The 27,180-nt window shown below is 40.7% G+C and overlaps 1 protein-coding gene and 1 pseudogene across 3 annotated transcripts in view; both read left to right on the top strand.

Annotated features, from left to right (window-relative positions):
* PPP2R3A (protein phosphatase 2 regulatory subunit B''alpha) overlaps positions 1 to 27,180 on the top strand; it is a 228,302-nt gene that overhangs the window by 139,845 nt on the left and 61,277 nt on the right. For all 3 annotated transcript variants that reach the window (XM_006171546.3, XM_006171547.3, XM_014585393.2), the window contains 5 exons: positions 1,178 to 1,252; positions 13,623 to 13,709; positions 18,206 to 18,362; positions 21,790 to 21,838; positions 22,292 to 22,381. In XM_006171546.3, coding sequence (XP_006171608.1) covers positions 1,178 to 1,252; positions 13,623 to 13,709; positions 18,206 to 18,362; positions 21,790 to 21,838; positions 22,292 to 22,381 — 458 coding nt within the window. The remainder of the gene's footprint in view (positions 1 to 1,177; positions 1,253 to 13,622; positions 13,710 to 18,205; positions 18,363 to 21,789; positions 21,839 to 22,291; positions 22,382 to 27,180) is intronic.
* LOC114006709 (U1 small nuclear ribonucleoprotein C pseudogene) lies at positions 24,110 to 24,729 on the top strand (annotated as a pseudogene).

The raw sequence follows: 27,180 nt of genomic DNA, 5'->3' as shown, positions 1-27,180 counted from the left end.
ACAGAAAAGTACACATAAGCATGCTTATAATAAAATTTGGATGTAATAAAGTATTAATTTAAAAAATTTTAAAGCTTCTTAGGCCAGCAGGTGGCACGGAGATTAAGGCAGCTGGGTCCCACATGGCTGACTTTACAGTTCAAGTCCTGGACCTGGTGGCTTGAAAATTACACAGGCTGTGTGTGTGTCTGTGCCCCAAATCCTGAGAGAATAGAGAAGGGGTTGCAGCATGGCTATCCCCTCAGAGGGGTGGTCTCTCTCTCTCTCTCCCCACACACACACCCTTAGTCTTTGTCAGACAAGCACACATACCCATAGCAAACTTTAAAAAAGGAGAGAGGGACCAGCAGTTAACATAATGGCTATGTCACTGGACTCCATGTAGTTGACCACGGTTCGAGTCCCGGACCCAGTGGCTTAAACTCACACCAGGTTCATGTGCGTGCGTGCCCAAGATCCTTGAAGAAGAGATTGCAGCATGGCCATCACCCCGGGGGGTGATTTGATTTCTCGCTTTCTGTCTGTCTGTCTCTGTCTTTCTGGCGAGCACACATGCCCTATAGCAAAAACCTCTCAAAACAAAAAAAAAAGAAACCAGAAAAAAAAAAAGAGAGACCAGCAGTTGGCACAGTGGCTATGTTGCTGGACTCCCATGCAGTTGACTTCGGTTCGAGACCCAGACCCTGTGGCTTAAACTCACGCTGGGCACATGTGTGTTCATGCCCAAGATCCCGAGAGAAGAATGGAGGAGAAGGGATTGTGGTGTGACCATCACCCCTGGGGGGTGATTTCTCACTCTCTGTCTCTCTCTGTCTTTCTGGCGCGCACACCCGCCCTATAACAAAAACTCTCCAAAAAAAAAGTTCATTTTTCTTTTTCTACCATGAGAGAGACCAAGAGACCCCCAACAGGTCCTCTTGCCATGGTCCACCTCCAGTCTCAGACAGCCAGGATCGCAGGCATGTGCACGCCTACCTAGCTTGCTCAGGGAGGTCCTGGAACATGAACCGAGAAGCTTTCCTATGTAGGTCCAGTTGTGTTACCGCTGTACCACCACCTGGTCCCTAACAAAGCATTAACAGCAAGTTCATTTGACTGGCAGTTTTTCCTAAATAAAGGAAAAAATTCTGTTCACATTTGTGTGTGTTGATTTAGTTTTGATTTTGGTCTTTTTCAGGATGTGGTAGATACACACCCTGGCCTTACGTTCCTGAAAGATGCTCCAGAATTCCACTCCCGGTATATCACCACGGTAAGGCTGGGTTCTCTTTTGTCTTAATACAGCTCCATAAATCACCTTTTATCATTATTTAGTATCGAGGCTTTCCTCATGCAGTTCCTCATGCAAAAGGTAACATTGGCTATAATAATTACTCTACATGGAAGGAAAGTACAGTAAAATATAGTGGATTATTTATATCTGTTTCCTTTCTTATACGAGCAGGTCTGCAAAAAATTCATGGAAATGCCTATCAGGGAAAAAGTGCACATGAACATTAAAATTATTGCACCAGATAATGACATACTTTAATTCCAGTTTTTTACAAACATTTTCATGATCCTTCCTTCACATGTGCCCATTCCTTAAAAGAGATCTATTATATACAAAATTAAAGAAATGTATTCATTCTCTCTAGTCTTATATACTTTTTGCTGTGGTATGAGTATTGATACTGATATCCATTTATTCTTGAGCATTTCCAAACAAGACTGGAAAGAATTTTTAATAGCCTGTCCCAGAAAAAAGTATCTGCAGTACCTCAAAGTTTGAATTGAAAATGATGAGAAATAGCTTACATGTGATCAAAAAACCAAGCTGTGAGACTTAAAATAACACAATCACAGGCCCCTGTCCCCTGTCCCCTGCCCCCTGTCCCGCGAGGTGCTCTTGTTCCGTTTCTCAGGCACAGCCTCCCGATTGGTCACAGGCAGGGTGTGAATTACGAGTGAGTGTGTGCAGGCCCACAGTGCTCGGCGCAGCCACCGCTCCCCGCTTGCCTTTGGGTATTCCCAAGATGAGCCCCAAGGTGTATCTCACATGCAGACACCCTTGTGGGGGATGGCCCTTGGGTCTGGCACAGATACCTCTGCTGAACAGGGCAGTCTCCTTGAAGGACCACCCTCTCATTCTTTGGATACTGTTTATCAGCCATGGACGTGTTGGGTGCTACCTAGCTACAAAATTCTGCCACCTCGGAACCAGCAGTTAGCGTAATGGCTATGTCGCTGGACTCCCACTTAGTCGACCGTGGTTCGCGTCCCGGACCCGTTGGCTTAAAACTCATGCCGGACACATGTGCGTGTGTGCCCAAGATCCTGAGAGGAGAATGGAGGAGAAGGGATTGCGGCATGGCCATCCCCCCCTTGGGGGGCGATTTCTCACTTTCTGTCTGTCTGTGTCTGTCTGGCAAGCGCACGCACCCTATAGCAAAAACCTCTCCAAAAAAAAAAAAAAAAAAATCCTGCCACCTTTTCTATCTTCCCTGTAGGAACCTCAGTCTTTGCTTTTACATTGGCTAGTTTCTGTCCTTGTAAAACATTGTATGATTTTTCTCTGAGCCAGAAGGTGTCACTGTCATCTAAGATGGTCTCAGAAGTTACTTTTGCTCGTTAACTGCTATTCAAAATTACCTCCACTACAGTCACCCTGGCCCGGTCACCGTCATTTCTCACTTGAATTACTTGTAATTGGTCTGCCTGCTGCCACCCTCATTGTCCTGTAGTGCAGGCCCTACAAAGCAGCTGGAGTTATTCTTTAAAAATGTTAAGTCAGATCATGTCACCACTCTGCTCAAACCATTTGACAGTTCACCATTTCATTCAGAATAAAAGCCAAATCCTTGCCAAGTCTCTGTATTCCCACCACACCCTTTTCACCACCTGCTCTCTGATCTTATCTCCAAACTCCTTCCTCCTTGCTTACTCGGCTTCAGCCTTGATGGGCTTCTCACTGTTCCTGAGCGGATCAACCCACTTCTGCATAAGGAACCTTGTCCTTTCTCTTTCCTCGGCGTGAAGTGCTCTTCCTGCAGATTTCCACTGTGTTCCTCCCTGACTTCACCCCAGATACCGACTCACACTCCCGTAGTAGCCAGCCTTCCCTGGTCACTCTGCCTTCTTTACCCTTCCCTCTGTGTTCTTCACCATCTACTTTCTTCTTCTGTCCTGCTTTATTTTTCTTCTTGGTTCTTATTTTATTTAAATTTTTGTTTATTGCCCATCTCCTGTACAGTAATCCCACAAGCAGGCGCTTTGTATTTTTCACTGCTGTGTCCCCAGTGCCTAGAATAGTGCCTGACACATAATAAACACACTATAAATATTTATTAGGTAAAAAAGTGAAATTATTCTGACTGAAAAATTCTACATTACCTCTGAGTGCTATCCCAAAGGGAATTATTGGGTTCTAGTTATTGACCATTTTGTAAACTCAGGGCATATTAACAGCATAATTTAGTGTCTTGAGAGTTAGAAAATGATCTTAGAAATAATCTAGTCCAGGGCCAGCCCCACAGCCTAGTGGTTAAGGGAGCCAGCTGCACATGGCCAACCGCAGTTCAAATCCTGGCCCCAGCAGCTTGAAAAATACACCAGCATGTGTGTGTGTGTGTGTGTGTGTGTGTGTGTGTATGCGCGTGCATGCCCCAAATCCCAACCAGATGGATTGCACCATGACCATGCCCCACTGGGGCGTGCTTTTTCTCTCCCTCTTCTATTTCCCTCTGGCAAATAAATTTTAAAAGGAACTTTTTATTGAAATTCATTCTTAGAAAAAAATTGTTGAGGAACAGAAAAAGGAGATATTTTGTTTTTACTGTACTTTCTAGTTTGGTATTTCTTGAAGTACCTGGATCTGTGACGGTCTGTGATCATCTAGCAAATGGTCCCCCGGGAAGGCTGTTTAGGTTTTCCTATAGGTTGTGTACACGCGCTAGAGAAAGACAGGGTGGGAGGGAATGAGGAAACACCCCCCTGCAGTCCCTTCCCCTCCATTCTCCTCTCAGGATTTTGGGCTCAGGCAAGCTGCCTTGTCTGGGAATCAAACTGTGTGGTTGGCCACTGTGGGACCCAGCTGCCTTAATTTCCATGCCACTTGCTGACCCAAGGAAGTTTTTGTTTGTTTGTTTGTTTGTTTGTTTTGGAGAGATTTTTTCGCTATAGGGCGCATGTGCTCGCCAGACAGACAGAGAGACACATAGAGACAGAAAGCGAGAAATCACCCCCCAGGGGGGCTGGTCACGCCGCAGTCCCTTCTCCTCTATTCTCCTCTTGGGATCTTGGGCACACACGCACACACGCCCAGCGTGAGTTTTAAGCCACCGGGTCCGGGACGCGAACCGCAGTCGACTACGTGGGAGTCCAGCGACATAGCCATTACACTAACTGCTGGTTCCCCAGACCCAAGGAAGTTTTGACTTCAGAGTGAAAAAACATGAAACCATTTTATTCACATATAATTCACATTTTCTCAGAAATTCGGTGATGCTAATAATCATTGAACAAAAATATCAATTAATAGAATACAGTTAGTTATTTTTGCTACCATATTCTTTTTGCATTTTTTTATTTCATTTTCTTTTATACATTCAATCACATTATTTATTTTCATGGCATTTGCGTATGACTGCAAAGCAGTTTCCACCTGTGGGACAGGGCAGGATGTGGAGATTAGGTTTTAGCCAGAGCTGGAATGATTCTAGCTTGGTTTAAATTCCCCAGCCTGAGGAGTTAAGGAAAAAACAGCTGTTTTTGGTTCTCTGCCTTTGCTCAGTCCTGTTGTGAATATCTTTTTCTAAGGTTGCTAATGAAAGAAGAAAGATAGGGTTTTTTTTGTTATTTTGGGGGGGGGGTTTAGAGAAAGATTTTTGCTATAAGGCAAGTGCACTCACTGGAGAAACAGAGAGACAGAAAGCGAGAACTCACCCCCCAGGGGCAGTGGCCACACCGCAATCCCTTCTCCTCTGTTCTCTCCGGATCTTGGGCACCCATCCACATGTACCCAGTATGAGTTTGAAGCCTCCAGATCTGGGACTCGAACCACAGTCAACTACATGGGAGTCCAGCCACATAACCATTACGCCATTTGCTGGTCCCCAAAATAATAAAGTTTTGTTTGTTTGTTTGTTTAGATTTTTGCCCTAGGGCACATGCACTCACCAGAGATAGTGAAAAAAGGAAAGTGAGAAATCATCCTCTCAGAGAGATGGTCATGCCACAATCCCTTCTACTCCATTCTCCTCTCAGGATTTTGGGCATGCACGCACACACACCCAGCATGATTTTTTAAGCCATTGGGTCTGGGACTTGAATGGGTCAATCACATGGGAGATCAGTGCCTTCACCAGCACGCCATCTACTGGCCCAAGAATAAAGTTTTAAATAATCGTCCCTTGATATTATGGATGATGCACTGGAGGAGATACCTCCGAAGCAGTGCCAGATGTGGCCCTGGAGCTTAACCCTTATTGAAACCTCCCAAAGCTGGAAAGAGGTCCAAGGACACTCACTTGGCTAGGGCCAAAAGGGTCTAGGAGCGAAGTCCTGGGATGCAGTACTGAACCAGACACCTAGGGGGAGATGTCATAATGTCTGGAACTGACCTACATTCTCACTACGGGAAACAGTAATGCTGCACTAGGTTAATATGTAAAAAACAAAAGCATGAACAAGCTAGCTAGGACCATTGTCATTCTAGCGCTTTTATATCATTATAATTTTTCCCATAAATTTCTTAATAAAGGACAACTGGATTTTCATCTTCTGCAAAAAAAAAAAAAAAATTTACACTTTGTTGTTAGTATTGTGCTGCTTTGCCCACAAAAAAACAGATTCACAGAAATGAATCCATTACTCAGAAATTTGCATTAAAATGCAAAATACTTCTGATGAAATAATGATAATATGGCCACTCAAACCAGCACTTTAACATAAATAATAAAGAAGATCCAGCTGAGAATATAGAATGTTTATATGAGAGGTCTTCCAGAAAGTTCATGGAAAATGGGTATTATTCAAAAAAATAGCGATTTCAATTTTTTTGTTGCACAATAATCTTGTACATTAATTCTGTTTTTCTACAAACTTTTTGAAGTTCCCTCATATGTACGTACTGAGATAACTTCAGTAACTACTGCTGTGACAATCTCATGCTACCACCCAAAAGAGAAAAGTGCAAGTTAGAGATGTAACCAGGAATTCCTGCAAGTCGGATTTGGTCAGCCTGGTCATCTGTTCTCCAGTGCCTTTTCTACTGTGAAACTTGGGCAAATAATGGCATGAAGTCATTGATACTTTTGCATCGTTTTATAATACAGTGAGTTTTTGTAGAACAAATGCAAAGTAAAGCCTTCTAGCATGTAATTTTGTTAGGCATGAAAGTGACCAAACTGGAGAGGCATCTGTCTCTACCCTGCTCGAAGAAAAACAGGTAAATTGACAGTAGTTCTAAACAGCTTACGAAGATCAGCTTCAGAATTAATGACAAGTATCTTCCTTTTTTTAGAATTATTTTATGTATATATGTTTTAATTTGACCAGAAAGGGACAGAATGAGAGGGAGAGGGCGGGGGGAAGTGAGAAAGCAAGCCGCCAGGTCCAGGACTCGAACCACGGTCGGCCATGTGGGAGTCCAGCACCTTTAACCACCATGCCACCTGCCAGCCCCAATGCCAAGTATTTTAGGGAAAAAAATATCACTTTATAATCTGACCCTATTGAGTGTTTTATAATCTCAGTGGCATACAGTGTAGAAGAACAATTGATAATACTATATTTATTTGCTACATTTACTCAGTTTTTTTTTCACTTTGTGATTGGAAGAAAGCAGTGACAAAGTATAACTTAGCTTATGTGTGATACTCACAACTTTCATTTTCTATCTCAGTGGCTTGAAAACCTTGCTATAGGAAAAGATTTTTTTGTTTGTTAACTTTTTTATTGCCAGAGGGCATATGCCCTCACCAGAGTGAGAGCACTCCTCAGTGGAGAATGGTCACACCCCAGTCCCTTTCTTCCTTTTCTCTATTCTGTTGGGATTTGAAGAGCATGCAAACAAAAAGTCTTTTCCGGGGACCAGCAGTTAGTGTAATGGCTATGTCGCTGGACTCCCACGTAGTCGACCGCAGTTCAAGTCCTGGACCCGGTGGCTTAAACTCACGCCGGGCGCGTGTGCGTGCATGCCCAAGATCCCAAGAGGAGAATGGAGGAGAAGGGATTGCGGCGTGGCCATCCCCTCTGGAGGGTGATTTCTCTCTCTGTATCTCTCGGTCTGTCTCTGTCTGTCTGCGAGCGCACGTGCCCTATAGCAAAAAAACTCTCAAAAAAAAATAAATAAATAAAAACAAAAAGTCTTTTCCTATAGCAAAGGTTTTTCAAGCCACTGAGGCGAGGACTTCAACTGTGCATTCAACCATGTTGAATCTGGTTCCCTTAAGCATAGGCCACAGGACCAGCCCTGTTTAGTTCATTTTTTTGTCAGTTCTTTTACACTGAAAAGACAGAATGCCAGCCATATGTACATCAGAGAAGGAGATCACTACCCAAATGATTTGTACCTAAGTCAGTCAGTTTTCTCCTTTATTTCCAGAAAGAGTTCATAATGGAGAAATAAGCCTCTTGATATTGATTGAAAATGAAAATGTAAAGTACCAGTATGGTATAACCCTTGAGTTTGGATTTTAGCATGCTGTGCAGAGATTACCAGTGAATACAAGAGTCTGCTTATCCAAACTGACTTATGCCAACTTTTGAGAAAAGGGTAATCATATGTTTTTTTGGTTTTTTGTTTTTTTGGAGAGGTTTTTGTTACAATGCATGTGCACTCACTAGAAAGACAGAGACAGAGAGACAGAAAGCAAGAAATCACCCCCCAGGGGGGATGGCCACGCCGCAATCCCTTCTCCATTCTCCTCTCGGGATCTTGGGCACGCACACACACGCACACACCCGACGTGAGTTTAAGCCACCAGGTCCAGGACTCAAACCGTGCTCTACTACATGGGAGTCCAGCGACATAGCCATTATGCCAACTGCTGGTCCCAGTAATCATATGTCCTTAAAGTAAGAAATAAGATGTAAAATACTTATGACCCTGGTACTGGCAATAAAGCTCTATCGGTGGCTTGCTCAGATGGCATCTCAGTGAAATATTCAGTATCTTGATCGGCCTGAGTCCGTCACTTCATGCTTAGATGCCAGGATTTCAGTCGTCGAGGACAAGATGCTGATACTTCCCTGGATGACTAAGGTGCAGTAGAGACTGCTCATTGCTAAGAGCTATTAACATTTTCCTTTTGAAAGCTTCCTCTTTGTCACAGAAGGAAATGAGTTTTATTATTTTTTTAAGTCCAAGGTCTACAGAAGATGTTGAAATACTTTTTAGAGGCATATTAACCAAAGTGTAGATCAGAAATCTATTTGCCACTCCCGGCCAGGTGGAAGAGCCAAGCTTCCGGCATCTGAGTATCCACTCCGGTCATCGACAGTGAGAAGTTCTTGTTAACGTCTGTGTCTGCATTTAATCCACTCGTCAGACTGTATGACAGAGTCATCAGACACGTACTTCCACTTATGGAGACCAATATTTCTGAATTAGCGGCTTCCAATTTGATAAAGAAGAAAGGAAGCTGACTTACGAGTGAACTTGTCTATCCAGGTGACTAGAGATCCCTTTGTTAAAGATTGTCAGATTTTATTCCTCTCATAGGTGGTTAACTTAATTATTCTAATCATTATTTATTTTTAAATTTTCTTGATATTATAAAACTCATGATTTTTGTTTACCTAAAAGTGGTAGACTGAAAGTTAGAAAAAGAACAATAATGTAGAACTAGCAGCTACATGATTTCACCACTAGATGGTGGCCTTCCCTCAATAATCTAAAATGCTGACTCAGTAATGTGGAAATCAACAAATGTGCTGATGAAGTGGGGCTACTGAATAAAGAGATTTAGGCTATGGAAAAATGGAATACAGGTGCATTGTTTTACAATATTGAGTAAGTAGGTTAGCAGAGGCTAAAAATAGGAACTGCCTAATAGTCAAACTGTAAATTTTTAAAATTCTATCAAAAAATGAAAAATTAATACAGATTAAAATTTTATTTTAACACAGTACTTCAATAAATAATATAAAATATTTGAGAACTCGGGCCTCAAAGACAAAGATCTACTCATGTTCAACAAAAAATTTAATATAATATCAGTGTTTTTAAATTACTTTTGGGACCAGCAGGTGGCATGGTGGTTAAGGTGCTGGACTTCCACATGGCCAATCGTGGTTCAAGGCCTGGACCTGGTGGCTTGCTTTCACACTTTCCCCTTTTCTCACTTGCGCTCATGCTCGCTCGCTCTCTCTCTCTCTCTCTCTCTGGTCAAATTAAAAAATAAATAAATAGTAATAACAAATAAAATAAAGAATTTTTTTTTTAAAAAGAAATTACTGTTAACTTGAGAGGAAACATGAAATTATGATCAATGAAATTCTTATTGTTTATCTTCATGTATGTAATTTCTATGCTAAAATCTTCATCTTTTTAAATTTTAATATAAACTTTTGGTTTGGTTTTTTGAGAGATATTTTCACTAGAAGGTATGTGTGCTCACCAGTTAGACAGAAAGTGAGAAATTACCTCCCTCCCCAAGCGGGATAGCCATGCTGCAATCCCTTTTCCTCCATTCTCCTCTCTTGGGCATGCACACACACACACCCAGCGTGAGTTTCAAGTCGCCAAGACTCAAACCACAGTTGGCAGTGTGGGAGTCCAGAGCCTTAACCACTAAGCCACATGCCGGCCCCAGGAATACAGTACTAAGACACATTCTCTGTCCTCAAGGACCTTAGAGTTTGAGTGACTGAAATCAGTAGAAAATTGAGGTACAGCCTAGTCCCATGTCCCACCGAGTAGGAATCATGTCAATTTCTGCTTATACAAACTTATGGGGAAAAGAAACCTCACCACGTCACATAAACCCGCTGCTTCACAGGGCTGATTTTAAGAAATTCTTTCTTGTATTGAAGTACATCAGTATAACCTTGTCTGTCCAGTGGTTCTAATTCTGCTTTCTGGTACGACACAGAACAAATCCACTTCTTCCTCCTGGTAGTCAGCCATTCAGATCATGATGACATCTACTTCCTACACTTATCTTTTCCTCACAATTAAACTTCATTACATTAGTGTCCGTTGGAGTTGTTTTGCACATTTCCTAAACATTCTATCTGTAACTCATAGACAGAATACTGATTTGTGTGAAGTACTAACTAGAGATTCTAGTTGGGTTGACACTCGTCTGCTATTTCAAGCTTTGAATGGAGCTGTGAAAATATCGGAAAAATAACACAAGGTGGGGGCCAGCTGGACCCCACATGGCTGACCTCAACCTCAGTCCTAGACCCAACAGCTTGAAAATCACATTGGACACGTGTATGCATGCCCAAAATCCTCAGAGAAGGGACTGTGGCATAGCTTTCCCCCTGGTGGTGGGCAAGTCTCACTTTCTCTCTCTACCTGTCTCCAGCAAGCTCACATACTCTATGGTAAAACCTGAAAAAAAAAAAGGGGGGGGGGAAGAAAAATAATACCAAGAACCAGCTGCATAGCCTTGTGGTTAAAGGGAGCCAGAGTCTACATAGCCAGTGTGGTTCAGATTCCAGCACTAGCACATGGGAAACCATGTGTGTATGTGTGTGTGTGTCCAAAATCCCAACAGGTGGAGAACTGGAGGAGAAGGGATTATGGCATGACTATGCCCTATTGGGGTGTACTATTTCTCTTTTCCTCTTTCTGGCAAACATACATACCCTCTGGCAATTAAAAAGAAAGAGAAAGTAAGAGTAAGAAAGAAAAGTAACACAAAGGTCTTTGTTATGCAACTTCCAAACTTTGTTGTTTTATCAAGCAATAATTGACTATCTGATATGCAAAGCACCATACCAGACAGTAAAATGTAAGTGAAGAAAGACTTGATCCCTTTGAATTTAGAGGTGGGGGCCAGCAGGTACCATAGTGGTTATGGCACTGAACTCCCATGTGGCCGACCGCAGTTCAAGTCTAGACCCAGCAGCTTGCAAACCACACCTGGCATGTGTGTGTGCGTACCCAAAATCCCAGGAGGAGAATGGAGAAGGGATTGGCAGCATGGCCATCCCCCAAGGGGGTGATTTCTCACTTTCTCTCTCACTGTCTCTCTGTGACTCCGGCAAGCACATGCCCCCTATGGCAAAAACCTCAGGGGGAAGAGAATTTGGAGGTATTGGCAGTCAGTGCCCTAGTATTTAGAATGTACCCACGGAGACCCAGCCTTGGTGGCATAACTGGCAGCGTACTGGACTTCAGTGCTAAAAGCTCCATGGCCATCGATGAGTTTGGATCACGGTCGACCTGCAGACAGGCTGAGTACATCCATATGCTCAAGACCCTGATGAGCTGAGGGCTGGAGAACAGGGATAGTGGTGTGACAAGACCCTGTAGGAGATACTTCCCTACCCCTACCTTTCTCACATGTGCACTGTTATGAACTTTTAAAAAGTGATCGTGTGAGACTAGCAGGTGGCATAACGGTTACGTCATTGGACTCTCACGTAGTTGACTGTGGTTCGAGTCCCAGACCCAGGGGCTTAAAAGTCAGCCAGGCACTTTGTATGTGTGTGCATGCCCAAAATCCCGAGAAGAGAGTGGAGGAGAGGGGATTGCAGCATGGTCTTACCCCTGAGGGATGATGATCCCTCTCGCTCTCTGTCTCTCCTTCTCTCTGGCAAGTGCATGCAACCTACAGCAAAAATATTTCTTAAAAAGATAATACAAGGTAATCACAGAGGTGACTGATGGAGGTCCGGTGGCAGTGGGAGCGCAGAAAGTAGAGTTCTACCTGAGTCCGGGTGCTGGGACTCTGTGGGGTGTGGTGCCTGAGCTTGGTTCTGAAATGTCAGGAAGAGTTGGCACCAATGGCAGAGAGGAGCCTGGCAGATGGCGAGTCCTGGGCAGCGGAAGTCCAGACTTCCATCCTGCTGCTGGTTTTCCCTGCTCTGTTTGAGAATTGCTTTCTTTGCTAAAGAATCTAGAGCAAAAGTGGTGGTTTACTCCCTCATTAGGCCTGTCTTCGGAAAAATGTACAGATGTCTTCCCTTCTTTGTTCTTGAAATAAATACAAATAACTTGAAAAGAGAATCTAATCTCTTCTGTGATAAAACCACCAAGGATAGAACATTTCTGTATTATTAGACTGTCAAAATATGGAGAGTCTTCAAAAAGTTCAAGGAGAACTTGTGTTATGGAGAACTATTCACAGCTTGCAAAAGCTTTCTGCACCTCATACTTTAATCCCATTAGTCCACAAACTTTCTGAAGTCCCCTTGTAAAAGCCAGAGTCTCCAAAAAGCTGCTTAAATTGCTTTTCTAGCCACTGCTTCCTTTCAGAGGGAGGAAGGGAAACTAAGTAGGTAGAAATAACCACAGGTAAGATTGAAATACACTGTAGCCTCCTACCTCCAATATTACCGCCTCTGTCTTTCTCTCCCGTCCTCCTTTACACCATAGCACACATGTCCCCAGACCAGACACATTTGCTTCCCATCTTCTCTCCGTCCTGTTCAGGGTCTTCTCCAGAATTGTACTTCTGCTAAATTCATTAAAACGCTAGCTAATCACAACAGGTGGTCAGGATATAAATTATGCCAGCTGTATTTGAGTTTCCTTAGGGTCTAGAAAACTAGAAATCTTCAAACCTCCAATAAATAAAGCTATAATAACCAGAATAGTCCCCTGTTGAATCACACCATCTCGACAGCCATCCTTCTGAGCAATTAAACAGGTATCTTCACTGTATTTGCCTTCCCAAAACATCTGACCCAATAAGCTTCACTTTTCAGTCAGGCATTACAGTGTAAGTGGGAGAGGTAAATGAAGTATCATGCAGGCAGCTGGGAAATGAAGACTTGTGAGTACAGGATATATTCTTTATTCTTTTCAGAGGTATAGAGGCAGGTTGACAATATGAAGATGAAAAATTTAAAAATAGAGTTGGGCCATCATATGGCATTAAGACAGCAGGATCCCGCATGACCAACTGCACGGTTTGAGTCCTGGACTGATACCCAGCAGCTTGAGAAACACACTGGGCACATGTGCATGAGTTCCCAAAATCCTAAAAGGAAGGAGAAATGGGGGAGAAGGAGTTACAGCATGACTATACTTCAGGGAGGCAATGTTTTCTCATTTTCCCTGTCTTAACTGTTTCTCTCTGGTGAGCACACACACCCTCTGGCAAATTTAAAAAATATGTATGTATATATATATTGGGCCATTGGAAAAGTCATGACATACTTTTCTATTTTCCCATGCAAAAATGTATCATAATTCCCAATGACCCAATATATACATATATAAAAAATACATAATCATATCATTTGAATTTCAATTTATATATATAGTATTTGCAGTGTTATATATAGTATTAATTTATACACACAAACATATAAAAATAGTTCATTTTTACTAGGAATTATCCTTAATACAATCAAAAGCCAAAACTTAAATTGATCCCAAGTATATTTATAAGATGGCCTTTATAAAGTAATAAAGATCTTAATGTTTTTATTTGGTTTTGTTTTCCTTTTGGAACCAGGTTATTCAGAGAATATTCTACACAGTTAACAGATCTTGGACTGGAAAAATTACTTCGACAGAAATAAGAAAAAGCAACTTTTTGCAAGTATGCCTTCCATTAAAATTTGAACACAAACTGCAATTTCTTCTTTATTTACCAAATATTGAATGCTAACACTCTGCATTCTGTCACTACTTTCAGTCATTACGAATTTATCAAATTCTTACAGTGGGGCATTAAGATATGTTGGGGGAGAGCGATGACTAGGATACCAAGGGGTCTCTGCCTGAAGGCACTCACTCTGAAGCAGATGAGAGAAGTGCCCAGCCAGCCACACCTGAGCTGGCCGATTCCACAGGCACATAGAAAGTTGGAGAAGGCTTCATGGCACTGGCTTGTGGTCTTGCCTGGGGGATATCAGGAGTCGACCAAGATAAAACATTAGAAGATAAAGGATTCCACTTAGAGGAAATAGAATAAGTAAAGGCCAGAAAGCGTCATGTTCAGGAACTGTCCGGCAGTTGAAGCAACCAAAGGCTTCTCAGAGAATAACCTAAGATGACAGGAGAGGGGGTAGGCTGAGGCCAGATTGGGAAGAATCTTGCAAAAGAAAAGGATGAATTAGACTTGATCCTTTCAGCACAGACTCTATGCATCTCCTGCTGGAGAAAAGTACCTTTTAAGAAAGTTCCTTTTAAGAAACAGTATATTGGGGCCAGCAGGTGGTATGATGGTTAAAGGCACTGGACTCCCACATGGCCAACCGTGTGGTTCAAGTCCTGAATCTGGTGGCTTGCTTTCTCACTTTCCCTCTCTCTCTCTCTGTCTAATCAAACTGGAAAGTAACAATAATAATAAATAAAGTTAAAATAATTCTCTAAAAAAAAAAAAAGAAGCAATATATTTCATCCAGTTATTTTATTTATTTTACCAAATGAGAGAGAGAGAATTGACCACTAAATGGGAGCCTTGTACTAAAGCAGTCTTCATGCCTGGTTGTTTAAGTGTCTATAAACCTAAAGAAAGTGGCAATGTTTGTACTTGAAATGTTTTATTTTAAGTGAATCTTAATAAATCTTGGCCTAATAATAAACCTTTACTTTTTTTTCCCTGTCTTCATCTGGGACAGACAGGGCATTGAAGAATGCAGAATTAGCAATCCATTATGGATTTACACATTTTAAAAATTATTATTCTAAAATGAACAATCATCCTCACAGTCATTGTTGATGTTTGTTTCAACACCTGATGCCCGCCTGGGCTATCAGTAGGTAATGTGGGATGAGTTAAAATGGCAGTAACTCCATAACATCTCAAGAATGATGATAATAATCCCTTGTGTTTCTGAAGCACTTTATAGTTTATAGTTTCTGAGTCATCGTTTTAATCCACAATAATGATTTAATTACTGATGATAAATTTGAGGCTCGAGTATAGTTGAATGGCGTGTATAAGATCACAAGTAAACGGTCTGCTTCCTAGAACATGACATCTTCCTCTCCCTCTTCTTCCTTATCCTCTCCTTTGTCTTCCTCTTAGTATTCATAAAACATTCGAATAAAAGAACACATCTAGAGGAATACATAAACAGAAGTTTCTGGTTATCTCTTTACCCTGCCATTTCACCCTGTTTTGCAAAAGCAGCCTAGAAATTTCTTTCATAGAAAAATATGTTACGACTTTTTCACTAACCCAATATATGGCTAATTTGAAATTTTTTTTAATACATGGGTTCATACTGACTATTTAGTTAACTCTTTTTTTTTTCATTAAATAGTGTTCTTCCTGACTTTTCATTTTCACTCATACAAATCTGCCTCGATCTGTCAACTACTTCATAATTGATTGCATGGCAATATTGCAAATAATTACACATTCCTCTGTTGATGGGCAAGTCATTTTTCACATATTCTCAATTATGGTGATACAATAAATATTCTTGTTTTTTGCTCTTGTGTGTCTGTATCTCTAGAATAGACTACTAGAGGGAAAATACTGGATCGAATAGTATGTGCATTTTTACTTTGATAGATCCTGCCAATTTGTCCTGTGAAAAGCCTGCACTAGTTCATTTTCGCTTACACACTCACCAAAAACATATTATGTATGTCCGTTTTCTTCACTGTTTTATAATCCAGTGAGTAAAAATCGTATCTCTTGCTTCTACAGATTTGTTTTATTGAGAGTATTCCACATCAGGAGTCAGCCAGTGGCATAGCGGTTAAGCCGGCTAGATCATACATGGCTGGCTGCCTGGTTTGAGTCCCAGACCCAGCTGCTTGAAAAGCACACCAAGGGGTGGCCAGCAGGTGGCATGGTGGTTAAAGGCACTGGACTCCCACATGGCTGACCATAGTTCAAGTCCGGGACCTGGCAGCTTGTTTTCTCTCTCTCTCCTCTATCATGAGTACAAGTGCCCTATAACAAATTGAAAAATAATGATAAATAAAATTAAATAAATAATTCTTTAAAAGTAAAAAAAGAAAAAGAAAAGAAAAGAAACCACAGCCGGCCCATATGCTGTGTACTCAAAATCCTGAGAGGAGAAATGGATAAGAAGGGATTGCAGCGTGACCATCCCCATGGTGGTGGGGGCATACTTTCTGATTTTCCCATTCTCTCTCTTTCTCTCTCTGTCTCTTCCCAGTGAGCACACATGCCCTCTGGTAAATTAAAAAAAAAAAGTTTTCTATTTCATCTATATCTAAGGACAGTTTATAAAACAACACATTACAAGCAAATGTGAAAAACAAAAACCATGTTTTAACACTCTAATATATCGGGACCAGCAGTTAGCGTAATGGCTATGTTGCTGGACTCCCATGTAGTCGACCGCAATTTGAGTCCCAGACCCGGTGGCTAAAACTCACGCCAGGCATGTGTGCGTGCGTGCCCAAGATCCCTAGAGGAGAATGGAGGAGAAGGGATTGCGGCGTGGCCATCCCCTCTGGGAGGTGATTTCTCGCTTTCTGTTTCGCTGGTCTCTGTCATTCTGGCGAGCACATGCATCCCGTAGCAAAAACCTCTCCAAAAAATAAATAAATACATGTATATATAACTAGTATCATTTATGCATGTGTTCTTGTAGTCCTATTCATATTCATACATGGATTTTAGGATTTTACGTAGTTCTTAATATGTATGCTCTTACATCCTGTATTTGCACTTAGCTCTCATATATAATTTATGTTGTGGGTTTTGTTTGTTTGTTTGTTTGTTTGTTTGTTTGTTTTGGAGAGGTTTTTGTTATAGGGCATGTGCACTCACCAGAAAGACAGAGAGAGACAAAAAGCGAGAAATCACTCCCCGGGGGTATGGCCACACTGCAATCCCTTCTCCTCCATTCTCCTCTCAGGATCTTGGACACACACGCACATGCACCCAGTGTGAGTTTAAGCCACTGGGTCCGGGACTCAATCTGCGGTCAACTACATGGGAGTCCAGTGACATAGCCATTATGCCAACTGCTGGTCCCCAATTTTTGTTTTTAATTAGTCAAATCATTTTGTTTTCCCAATGTTCACATTTAAAACAGTTTTTTTTATTTTTATCAATTTTTATTATTTTAATTTTTTTTCATTTATGATAGTCTTTCTCCTTTATAATATTTTTCATCTTGAGTTCCATTTTATTCTCTAATATTAATGATGCATTTTCCTTTTCATTAATATTTGCTAAATGTTTTTGTTCATCTCTCTCTCTTTTTAGTTTACTATGGGGAACATGTCCTTACCAGAGAGAGAAAGAGACAGAGACAGAAAAAGTGAGAAATCACCCCTAAGGGGATCGACCACAGCACAATCCCTTCTCCAGTCTCTCAATTTTGGACACAGACGCATATGCACCCAGCGTGTTTTTCAAGCTGTAGGGTCCAGACTCAAATCACATAGCCAACCATATAGGATCCAGCTGGTCCCTCATCTCTTTTTTTAACCTACTTTTTATTTTTTGTTCCCCAATGTCTTCATTTATCTTCACACTTATATAATAATATGACTAACTATAGAATTGTATGTTCAAAATCATTGGTCTGGTATTTTCTCTACAGGGGTAAAAAGTGAGTCAGGAGACCCAAGTTCACTTATAGCTTGAGGCCCTGCAGTCCCACCAGCCATGCCTAAATGCCAGGCCAGGCCGCATCATCACTATAGTATTCATAAATAACCTCTAGGGCAAACTTGATTTTATCCCAAAACCAAACTCTACATGGGAATGTCTGCCTTCCTTAATATTACCCACAAAACTTCAAAAAGTTAAATACACTGTTAGTTTATGTCTGTGTAACAGCGCGTGTTGTCTAGCTGTTCTGTGCTTGCCCGACACACTATAAGCCCCTTGGTGACAGTCCTTCTTTTTCTCTGCTTTTGCATCCTCCATAGAATCTAACCCTTTGCTAAGCATATTATAGGTTCAGAAATGTCTATAAATTGATCAGTTGGCTCAAGGTAAGATAAAGTTACCTATGAAAAAATTATGGGTTTGATACCAAAAACAAAATTTTAAATTCCACTTAAAACAAAAATTCTCTAGATTCTGTACAGTGGCCAAAACTGATTTTTTTATCATGTTAAAAATTAACTCTTCTATTCGTACCATTTCAGACTCTAGCCCTTTTGGAAGAAGAGGAAGATATAAACCAAATCACAGATTACTTCTCCTATGAACATTTCTATGTCATTTACTGTAAATTCTGGGAGCTAGATAGTGATCATGACCTCTACATCAGCCAGGCTGATCTGTCCCAGTACAACGACCAGGGTGAGTGACTCCACGCGTGCCAAGACTTAACCATTTAGAGGAATATATAAATTGTCCCTGCTCATTATGAGAAATCCCCATTTCTTCGATTCTATATGAATTTTTAAGTAGGAACAAGCAAAAATAATTTAATTTTTTATTTACAAAGCCAGATGCAGGAGAAGAGGTTTGGAGGTAAGTGGCAATCACAGTCTTAGTTTTGGGGAAACAGAGTCGCTATAGTAATGTGTGTTTTCTGATGACACATTCAGTAAGATCCACGCCTGTGTAAATCAGTTTGAAGGAGGATACATATACCTTAAAACTTTCCCATTTAACAGTATTTCTATAAAAAGCCAGGATAAAAATAGTTTCTGACTTGACAAGTTTTCATTTTAAGTACTTATAAAAACTTACTGTTTAGAATTTATGCTAGAAAGACATTTTCTCTGCAGAAAGATTTTGTTATAGGGCACGCACACTTCCCAAAGAGAGAGAGAGAGGAAAATTGAGAAATCACAACCCCAGGGGGGATAGCCATGCCGCAATTCTTCTTCATTCTCTCGGGATTTGGGGCATACAAATACACATGTCTAGCATGATTTTCAAGCTGCTGGGTCTGGGGCTCGAACTGTGGTGGGCCATGTGACAATGCAGTGCCTTAACCACCACACCACCTGCTGGCCCTGTGTTTATTTTTTAAGATACAATCATGATCCTCCTGCCTTAGCCTCCCAGCTGGACCTACGGAAGAGCACCACTGCCTGTGACCTTTTCTTTAAGAGAAGAGATTTTGCTGTAGGGCGTGTGTGTTCCCTGAGAGACAGAGAGAAGGCAAGAAATCACTCCCGGGGGACGGGGAGGTGGGGGGGTTGGCCACGCCACAGTCCCTTCTCAAGCTGCATCCCACATGGGTGACTGTGAGGGCATCCCAGACTGGCAGCTTGAAAAACACCTCAGGCATGTGTGCCGTCATGCCTAAAATCCCAAAAAGAGAAATGGAGAAGAGATGGGAGCATGACTATTCCCCCTTCGGAAAGCTTTTCCCACTCCCCGTCTCTCTCTCTCTGGAGAGCACACACACCCTCTGACAAATTTATTTTAAAAGAGAGAGAGGAAAAGAAAGGAGAAAGGAGGGAGGGGGAGGGGGAGAGAGAGGGGAGAAAGGAAGGAAAAAAGAAAAGAGAAAATTCATTATTTATATCACATTTCATAAAGCTTTCATGTTTAAGAAACAGTTCTCCCAATCAAATTCTCAGGTGCCAAGTAGACAGACCTCAAGTGAAAATGCTCAGATGTGCTTATTTGATAAACAGGCACGTTAAACCTGTTATCTCCCTTCCTCCAGTAGCCATACCCTTTTATCACCAGAATAGCATAGGCTGGAGATACGTGGTAAGGGTATCAAGTCAGCTTTATTAGCTGTGCACCTTCCTGTTACCAGTGAGCAAATCATATGTACAACGTGAACCAGCCTCCAGAGGTCGTGGACAGCCCTGTGGGCTCCAGAGCTTCCTCTCTGATTGATATTACTGTAATTCTTTTTCTTCTTTAATAATTATTTTCTTTTTTTTATTTATTTATTTTAACTTGACCAGAGAGGGACAAAGTGAAAGAGAGAGAGAGAGAAAGTGAGAAAGCAAGCCGCCAGGTCCGGGACATGAACTGCAGTCGGCCATGTGGGAGTCCAGCACCCTTCACCACCATGCCTCCTGCCAGCCCCTATATAACTGTAATTCTTACCGAGTCCCTGAATACTGTCTGTACTTACATAGCAGCTCACTAGCGGTATGACAATGGCTTGAAGTCCAAAAAAGCGGGCATCTAGGCCTGCATAAATAAAGGGATCACCACACTATCCTCATGTGACATCAGGGAACAACACTGTCTTCAGTTTGAGAAGGTTCAACCTTCCAAAGCTAAGAACAGAATGGGACCAGCAGTTGGTGTAGTGGCTATGTTGCTAGACTCCCATCTAGTCGACCACAGTTCGAGTCTTGGACCTGGTGGCTTAAACTCACGCCAGACACATGTGCGTGCATGCCCAAGATCCCGAGAGGAGAATGGAGGAAAGTTACTTCTCATTTTCTCTCTCTCTTTCTGGCGAGCGCATGTGCCCTATAGCAAAAACCTCTCCAAAAAAAAGAACAAGAAAAACATTAATTAATTAGTTAATTAAACATTAGCTTTGGAATTAAATATTCTCGCCTTTCATATACAGCCCTCCTTTTTTAAAAAAAAAATCTTTTACCGATCATTAACCTCTTAAAACACTGCTCAACAAAGCATAAGGATCTTTAAATAGTCGGTGTGTGGCCCGGTATCTCTGCACGGACACACACTCCCAACTTTCTTCAGCCAAACTAACTTCCTTTTATGTTGACGGAAAGTGTGTATGTTCTGACCGTGTAGATTCAAGTGCTCAAGGCTGCTAACTTCCAGACTGCCCCATCTATGCTCCTGAAATCTGAGTGTGCATGCCATTGCCTGGAGCACTCGTTAAAAAAACAGTTCTGTAACTTCTAGGCATCTCTCTCTTTCTCTCTCTCTCTTTTTTTTTTTTTTTTTTTTTTTTTTTTTTTTTTTTTTTTAGTTAATGCCTCTGGTTATTTTAAGCCATAATGAGGTGTACTGCTGTAGATTCTTTGGGTTCTTTCATCCGAAAGCAACATACTACCCTTCCTAAGATAGTTATCTGTCTCTGAATAAAAATTACTGCTTGATTTCTAAAATGTTATTATATAATGTTATATCTGAACTCATAGAATGTCACTGTAAGAAGACTATTTACAGTATGTTTTAGTATCTGTTATAAAATCCTACTTGAGGGGCTGGCAAGTGGCATGGTGGTTAAAGGCGCTGGACTCCCACATGGCCGACCATGGTTCAAGTCTCAGACCTGGTGGCTTGCTTTCTTACTTCCTCTCTTTCTCTCTCTCTCTGTCTCTCTCTGATCAAACTGAAAAATAATAATGATAATAAATAAATTTAAATAAAATAATTTTTTTTAAAAAATCCTACTTGAAAGCATTTTCCATTGTCTTACTTTGTTTTATTTTACATTGTTTTAGGAGCTCCACATTCAGTTCTTAAATTTAATGTTAGGATGAAGTTTGTCTTGTTTCAAAGGAAAATTTGTCTTACCTTATTATATAACAGAATCTATACAAAGTCTATACTATACATTTTTATCTTCACGGTCAAGATACTCAGAATTAACTTTGTACTCAACCATATTAATTCTTCCAGATGTCAGACTTGTTCATCTACCTGTTCTTTTTTCTGATTTTTGCAAAAATACAAATTATACAGAAGTAAATATTTATTCATGTGTTCATCTTTGAAGATTGTTAAAGTTTAGCTTATAGCTAATGAAAATAAATTTGCTGAAATACTGCATTTATGGAATATGTTTTAACTAGCTTTGTAATTTTTTATTTACATTTAGCTTCATCAAGCAAAATTATTGAAAGGATATTCTCGGGGGCAGTAACAAGGTAAGAAAAAGTTTAAAAGCTGAGTTAAAAAATGAACCACAAATTCAAAAAAAAAAATAAACCACAAATAATTCTATCAGGTAACAGTCACATTTTAGCAGAGCTTCCTATATAACCTGGTAGTGCTGCTGGTTTAAGCAGTATCCTGATTTTAATACCAGACAGTACATCTTTAGTAGTCCCATATCCAAATACAGGCAGCAGTAGTTGATCCCAGTGATTATTTATATTCAAATTAGAAGTGAGATTTATTTTCTTTATATTTGCAAATGCCTTCTAGGTCTTTGAAAACAATAAGCTATGGAAAGGTTGCCCTTTACGAGGTATCCAGCATCTTGATATTTTTAAACTTAATCTCCACAAAAGGATATTACTTTCTCTTTTAGTCTGTCATTCTACTAGATTTATCTGAGTTATTACTCAGGAAATTTTATAACCACGTGTTTTCTTCAGGGGAAAAGCAGTACAGAAAGAGGGAAGAATGAGCTATGCAGATTTTGTTTGGTTTTTGATCTCTGAGGAAGACAAAAGGAACCCCACCAGGTATGACTTCCGAATTTCCTTTGCAAAGGATAAAACACATGCACAGAGCTTGAAAAAGTCGTGGCACATACTTAGCAAAGCCAATTAGACAATATATTGAGCATATTTCTTAAAACCCTCAATTAGTATTTTCCACTGAAAAATATTTTGCTAATTATCAATTTAAAAAATTCAGTTAAATGAAGCCAGCAGGTGGCATGATGGTTAAGGCGCTGGATTCTCTCATAGCCCATCACGGTTTGAGTCCTGGACCCTGTGGCTTGAAAAATCACACCAGGGGCATTTGCATGCATCCCCAAAATCCCAGGAGGAGAATGAAGAAGAGATTGCAACATAGCCATCCCCCCCTAGGGGGTAACTTCTCACTTTCCCTAGCTCACTCTCTCATGCACTCTCTCTCCTTCTGGTGAGCACATGTGCCGTGTAGCAAAAACTTAAAAAAAAAAAAAAGTTCCATTTTCATTTGTTTTTAATTGATAGAGGAGCTAAATTTACACACACATATACATATATACACGTATAAATGTATACGTGTGTATTCATACTATATATTTCGGTCATTTTTATTTAGTCTTAAGTGACTTATCTTTTCATATCTACCATACATGTCTTCTGGATTTTTTAAGTTTATTTGATCACAAATACACATTAAGTATGAGAAATCATAAAATATGTCTTATCAAAAAACCTCAATATAAAATTCCTTCGTGGGCCAAGCCCATGGTGCAGCAGGTAAGCCCTGTGCATAGGGAGCTGAATCCCACGTAGCCAACTACAATTTAAATCTTGGTCCCAGCAACTTGCCAGCATGTATATGTGTATGTGTGTGTGTCCAAAATCCTGACAGGGTGGAGAATAGAAAGAAAAAGGATGAGCACGCCCCCATTGAGGCAATACATACTGTCTTTGGCAATTAAAAAAAAAAAAAAATCTTCGTTCCATGACCCATATAACATTTTAGTATACTTACTCTTCTCCTCTTTCTTCTAACCCCCTTCCTCTTTCTCTCTACCTCAAATGATATGGTATGATAAACAGGATTATTTATGCCTATATATGTTGAGAATTTGCTGTGAATGCATCATTTTGAATGCCAAGGGTTGTTTTAGTTAGTGTCTAAATTTCCAAAGATTTAGACAGTGTACTTTTTTGTTGACTTTCCGGTGTCCTGTTCACCTTCTCAGTTTCAATCTTTTATTTTCTTTTATGTTTTCTTAATAATGGAAAAGCTTTCCTTAAATATGTCCCAACCATGTTTTCTTCTTTCTGAAATGCCTATTATCGCACAGGAACAAACTAAGAAAACCAGAAATTAGTAATTCAAAAGGTTAATAAGCAGCCAGCAGGTGACATGATGGTTGGGGACACAGGTGACGTGGTGGTTGGGGACACAGGACTCTCACATGGCTGACCGCACTTTGAGTCCCGGACCTGGCAACTTGCTTTCTCACTTTCTCACCTTCTTCTCCATTCTCCTCTTGGAATTTTGGGCATGCAAGCATACGTGCCTGACGTGATTTTCGAGCCACTGGGTCGGGGACTCAAACAGTGATCGGCCATGTGGGAGTCCAGCACTTGACACCACACCATCTGCTCACTTAAAACATTTATTAAAATAAGAAATGGGGTGGGGCTGGCAGGTGGTGTGATGGTTAAGGACTCTGGACTCCCACATGGCTGACCATGGTTTGAGTCAGACCTGATGGCTTGCTTTCCCCCTCTCCCACTCCTCACTCTGTCCCTCTCTGGTCAAATTAAAATAAGTAAATAAAGGCGGAAAGTCCAACGGCCTGAGGAGCAATATGCCTAAGTTTTATTGTGACTACTATGATACATACCTCACCCACGATTCTCCATCCATGAGAAAAACACACTGTAGTGGTAGGAAACACAAAGAGAATGTGAAAGACTACCATCAGAAATGGATGGAAGAGCAGGCTCAAACCCTGATTGATGAAACAACCGCTGCCTTTCTACAAGGGAGGATACCTCCTGCTCCATTCTCTGCTCCTTCTCCTGCAGGGGCCATGATCCCACCTCCCCGCAGTCTCCCAGGTCCTCCTCGCCCTGGCATGATGCCAGTAGGACCTGCTCCTGGAATGAGGCCACCCATGGGAGGCCACATTCCCAAGATGCCTGGGCCCACTGCCCAGCTCACGATGGTGCCCACTCGCCCAGGGATGACTTGGCCAGACAGATAAGGAGGAAGGGAGGCTTCTTTATGTCAGTTTTATATTAACTTGTTCTTCACCAGGAGATCATGGTACTATGACTCTGGGTATTTTCTAACAGCATGTCAAGGAACACTTTCCCCCTTCCTATTTAAAAAAAAATTAAGAGTAGTTTTGGAGGAGAGAAGTGAGACAAAAAAGTGCAGTTTTCATTTGTATTGTGAAATGTGAAAATAATAAAATTGTCAACTGTTTCAGTTTAAAAAATATAAGTAAATAAAGTTAAAAAAATTCTTTAAAAAAAAATAAAAATAAGAAATGGAATAACTCCATGGCCTAGTGGTTATGCCAGGTGCATGTGCTTGCATGCCCAAAATCCCAAAAAGAGGAAGAGATGGAGGACAGGGGATTGCAGCATGACCATTCCCCACGGGAGTGCTTTCTCCTGTCCCTCTCTCTCTGGCAAGCACATGTATCCTCTAGCAAAAACAATAGTAATACAAATCAGGAACAAAAGAGAGAACGTCATGTGCAAACTTACAGATATCAAAAGGATTGTGAAGGAGTCTATGAACAATCTCATGCTAACAAATTAGATAACTTGGGCCAAATCAGAAAACATCTAGAGAGGCTCAAAACTAAAGAAATATAAATAGCAAAAGCAGTTCCAGACTGGCGTAGCTTCACTGGTGAATGCTACCAGATGTTTAAAGAATTGATAACAATTTCTTACACTCCTGCAAGAAAAGGAAGAAGAAAGGCCAGTGAGGCCAGTATTACTCAGATACCAAAGCCAGACAAAACAACTACAAGCCACTATCCCTTCTGTATAGATGCAAAAATACTCAACAGTATACTAGGACACAGCAACAGATTTAAAAAAAAAAAAGATTATATACTATAACCAAGTAAGACTTATCACAGCAATTCAAGGTTGGCTTAACATCTAACAATCAGTATAGTATATCATATTACTAGAACAAAGGATAAAAACTACATAGTCATCCCAGTCATCTCAGGAAAAGTGGTTGAAAAATTCCAGCACCACTTCATAATTTTTTTAAAAAGCAGGAGGTTTTTTTGCTGTTTTACCTGACCTGATAAAGAGTATCTTTGGACAAACCCAGAGTTAAATGGTTAGTGGTGAAATACCTACATAGGTCATTCTTAATCACACAAGACTACATATTTCATTTATAAATGTATACTTTATTGTATGCTCATAGTATTGGGTTGTCAGGAAAATCATGACACATTTTTGCATAGAAAAATATGGCATGACTTTCCTGACAACCTAATATTATTTGGAATAAATAAAAACAGTTACACCAGATTTATATTATTGCAGTGTGTCTTGTTACTTTCTGGCACTTACCTAATGATGTTTTTTGTGTGAATAGTGTTACATTATCCTATTATGGTATCACATAATACCACACTACTGAAAAAACATACCCTGTGGTGCCAAAACACCACTAGACATCTGCCTTAAAGTTCCTCACTTATCAACCAACTCACTTAATGACCTGGTCATAGGAACAGAACTTGGTCATTAAGTAAAGAGTGTCTGTGCTACCCAAACTGACCTACAGCAATTCCTAAAAAGTCTCACTTGGTTGCTCTTGGATTTGGGGGGAGGGGGTGTCTTTTTGTTATGAGGAAAGGTTTTGGGTATTTTTGCTGGTGGTAGTTTCAGAAATGGAAAAGCTGAATATTGAATTTATGTGCAAATGGAAAGGGACCAGAGTAACCTGAAAAGGGACAAAAAATTGGAGTGCTCATAATTCCCAATTTCAAAATATATTACAAAGCTAAGTAAAAAAGACTGTTTGGTGGTACTTGCATCAGGATGGATGTATAAGTAAATCCTGACATTTATGATTGACTGATGTTCTACGAGGGTACCAAGATAATCCAGTGGAAAATGATACCACTTCAACAAATGGTGCTGGACCACTGGTTCTCCACATGCAAAAGAATACATTTGGACCCCTATCTCATGTCATAAACCAAAACTAAGCCAAATGGACCACCAAAATGTAAGAGCTTAATACTATAAAATTTTAAAAGTATAGAAGTAAATGTTTGAGACTCTACTTCGGCATTTCTTAGACATGACACCAAAAACACAAATAACAAAAGGAAAAATAAGGATAAATTAGACTTCATCGAAAGTTAAAACTTTGTTTGTTTGGTTTTTTTTTAATTTTTATTTTCTACCTTAATTCACTATACACCATCACAACCCACCAATAAATTTTCCATCCAAAATACACTGTGTACTGGTTCAGTCAAGCACATCAACATACATGTTCTCAGCAAGTAATTTTCCAATTCTTACATCCTGCATACCTTGCCCTTTGTCTTGCCATCCCTGATTCCCCATCCCCCACCCTCTGCCATGTCCCATCTTCCTCCTCCATTGTCCCTGGCATCCATGATTGCCCTCCATGCCTTCTGCCCCCTCCCATTCAATTGTTCTGCCAGTGAACTCAATTGGTCTAAATATATCCAATAGCTAGCACAACTGACACATACCTATACATGTACCCAAATCTGACCCCAGGCATAAACCCCAGTGAGTAGAATGAACATACTATAAAGTAGTACCCAGCTGTGTCCATACAG

This window comes from Tupaia chinensis, unplaced genomic scaffold (genome assembly GCF_000334495.1).
Source record: "Tupaia chinensis unplaced genomic scaffold, TupChi_1.0 Scaffold149831_1, whole genome shotgun sequence".
Lineage (NCBI taxonomy): Eukaryota > Metazoa > Chordata > Mammalia > Scandentia > Tupaiidae > Tupaia > Tupaia belangeri.
Note: the sequence above shows the minus strand (reverse complement) of the source record. Positions and strands in the feature narration are given on the sequence as shown.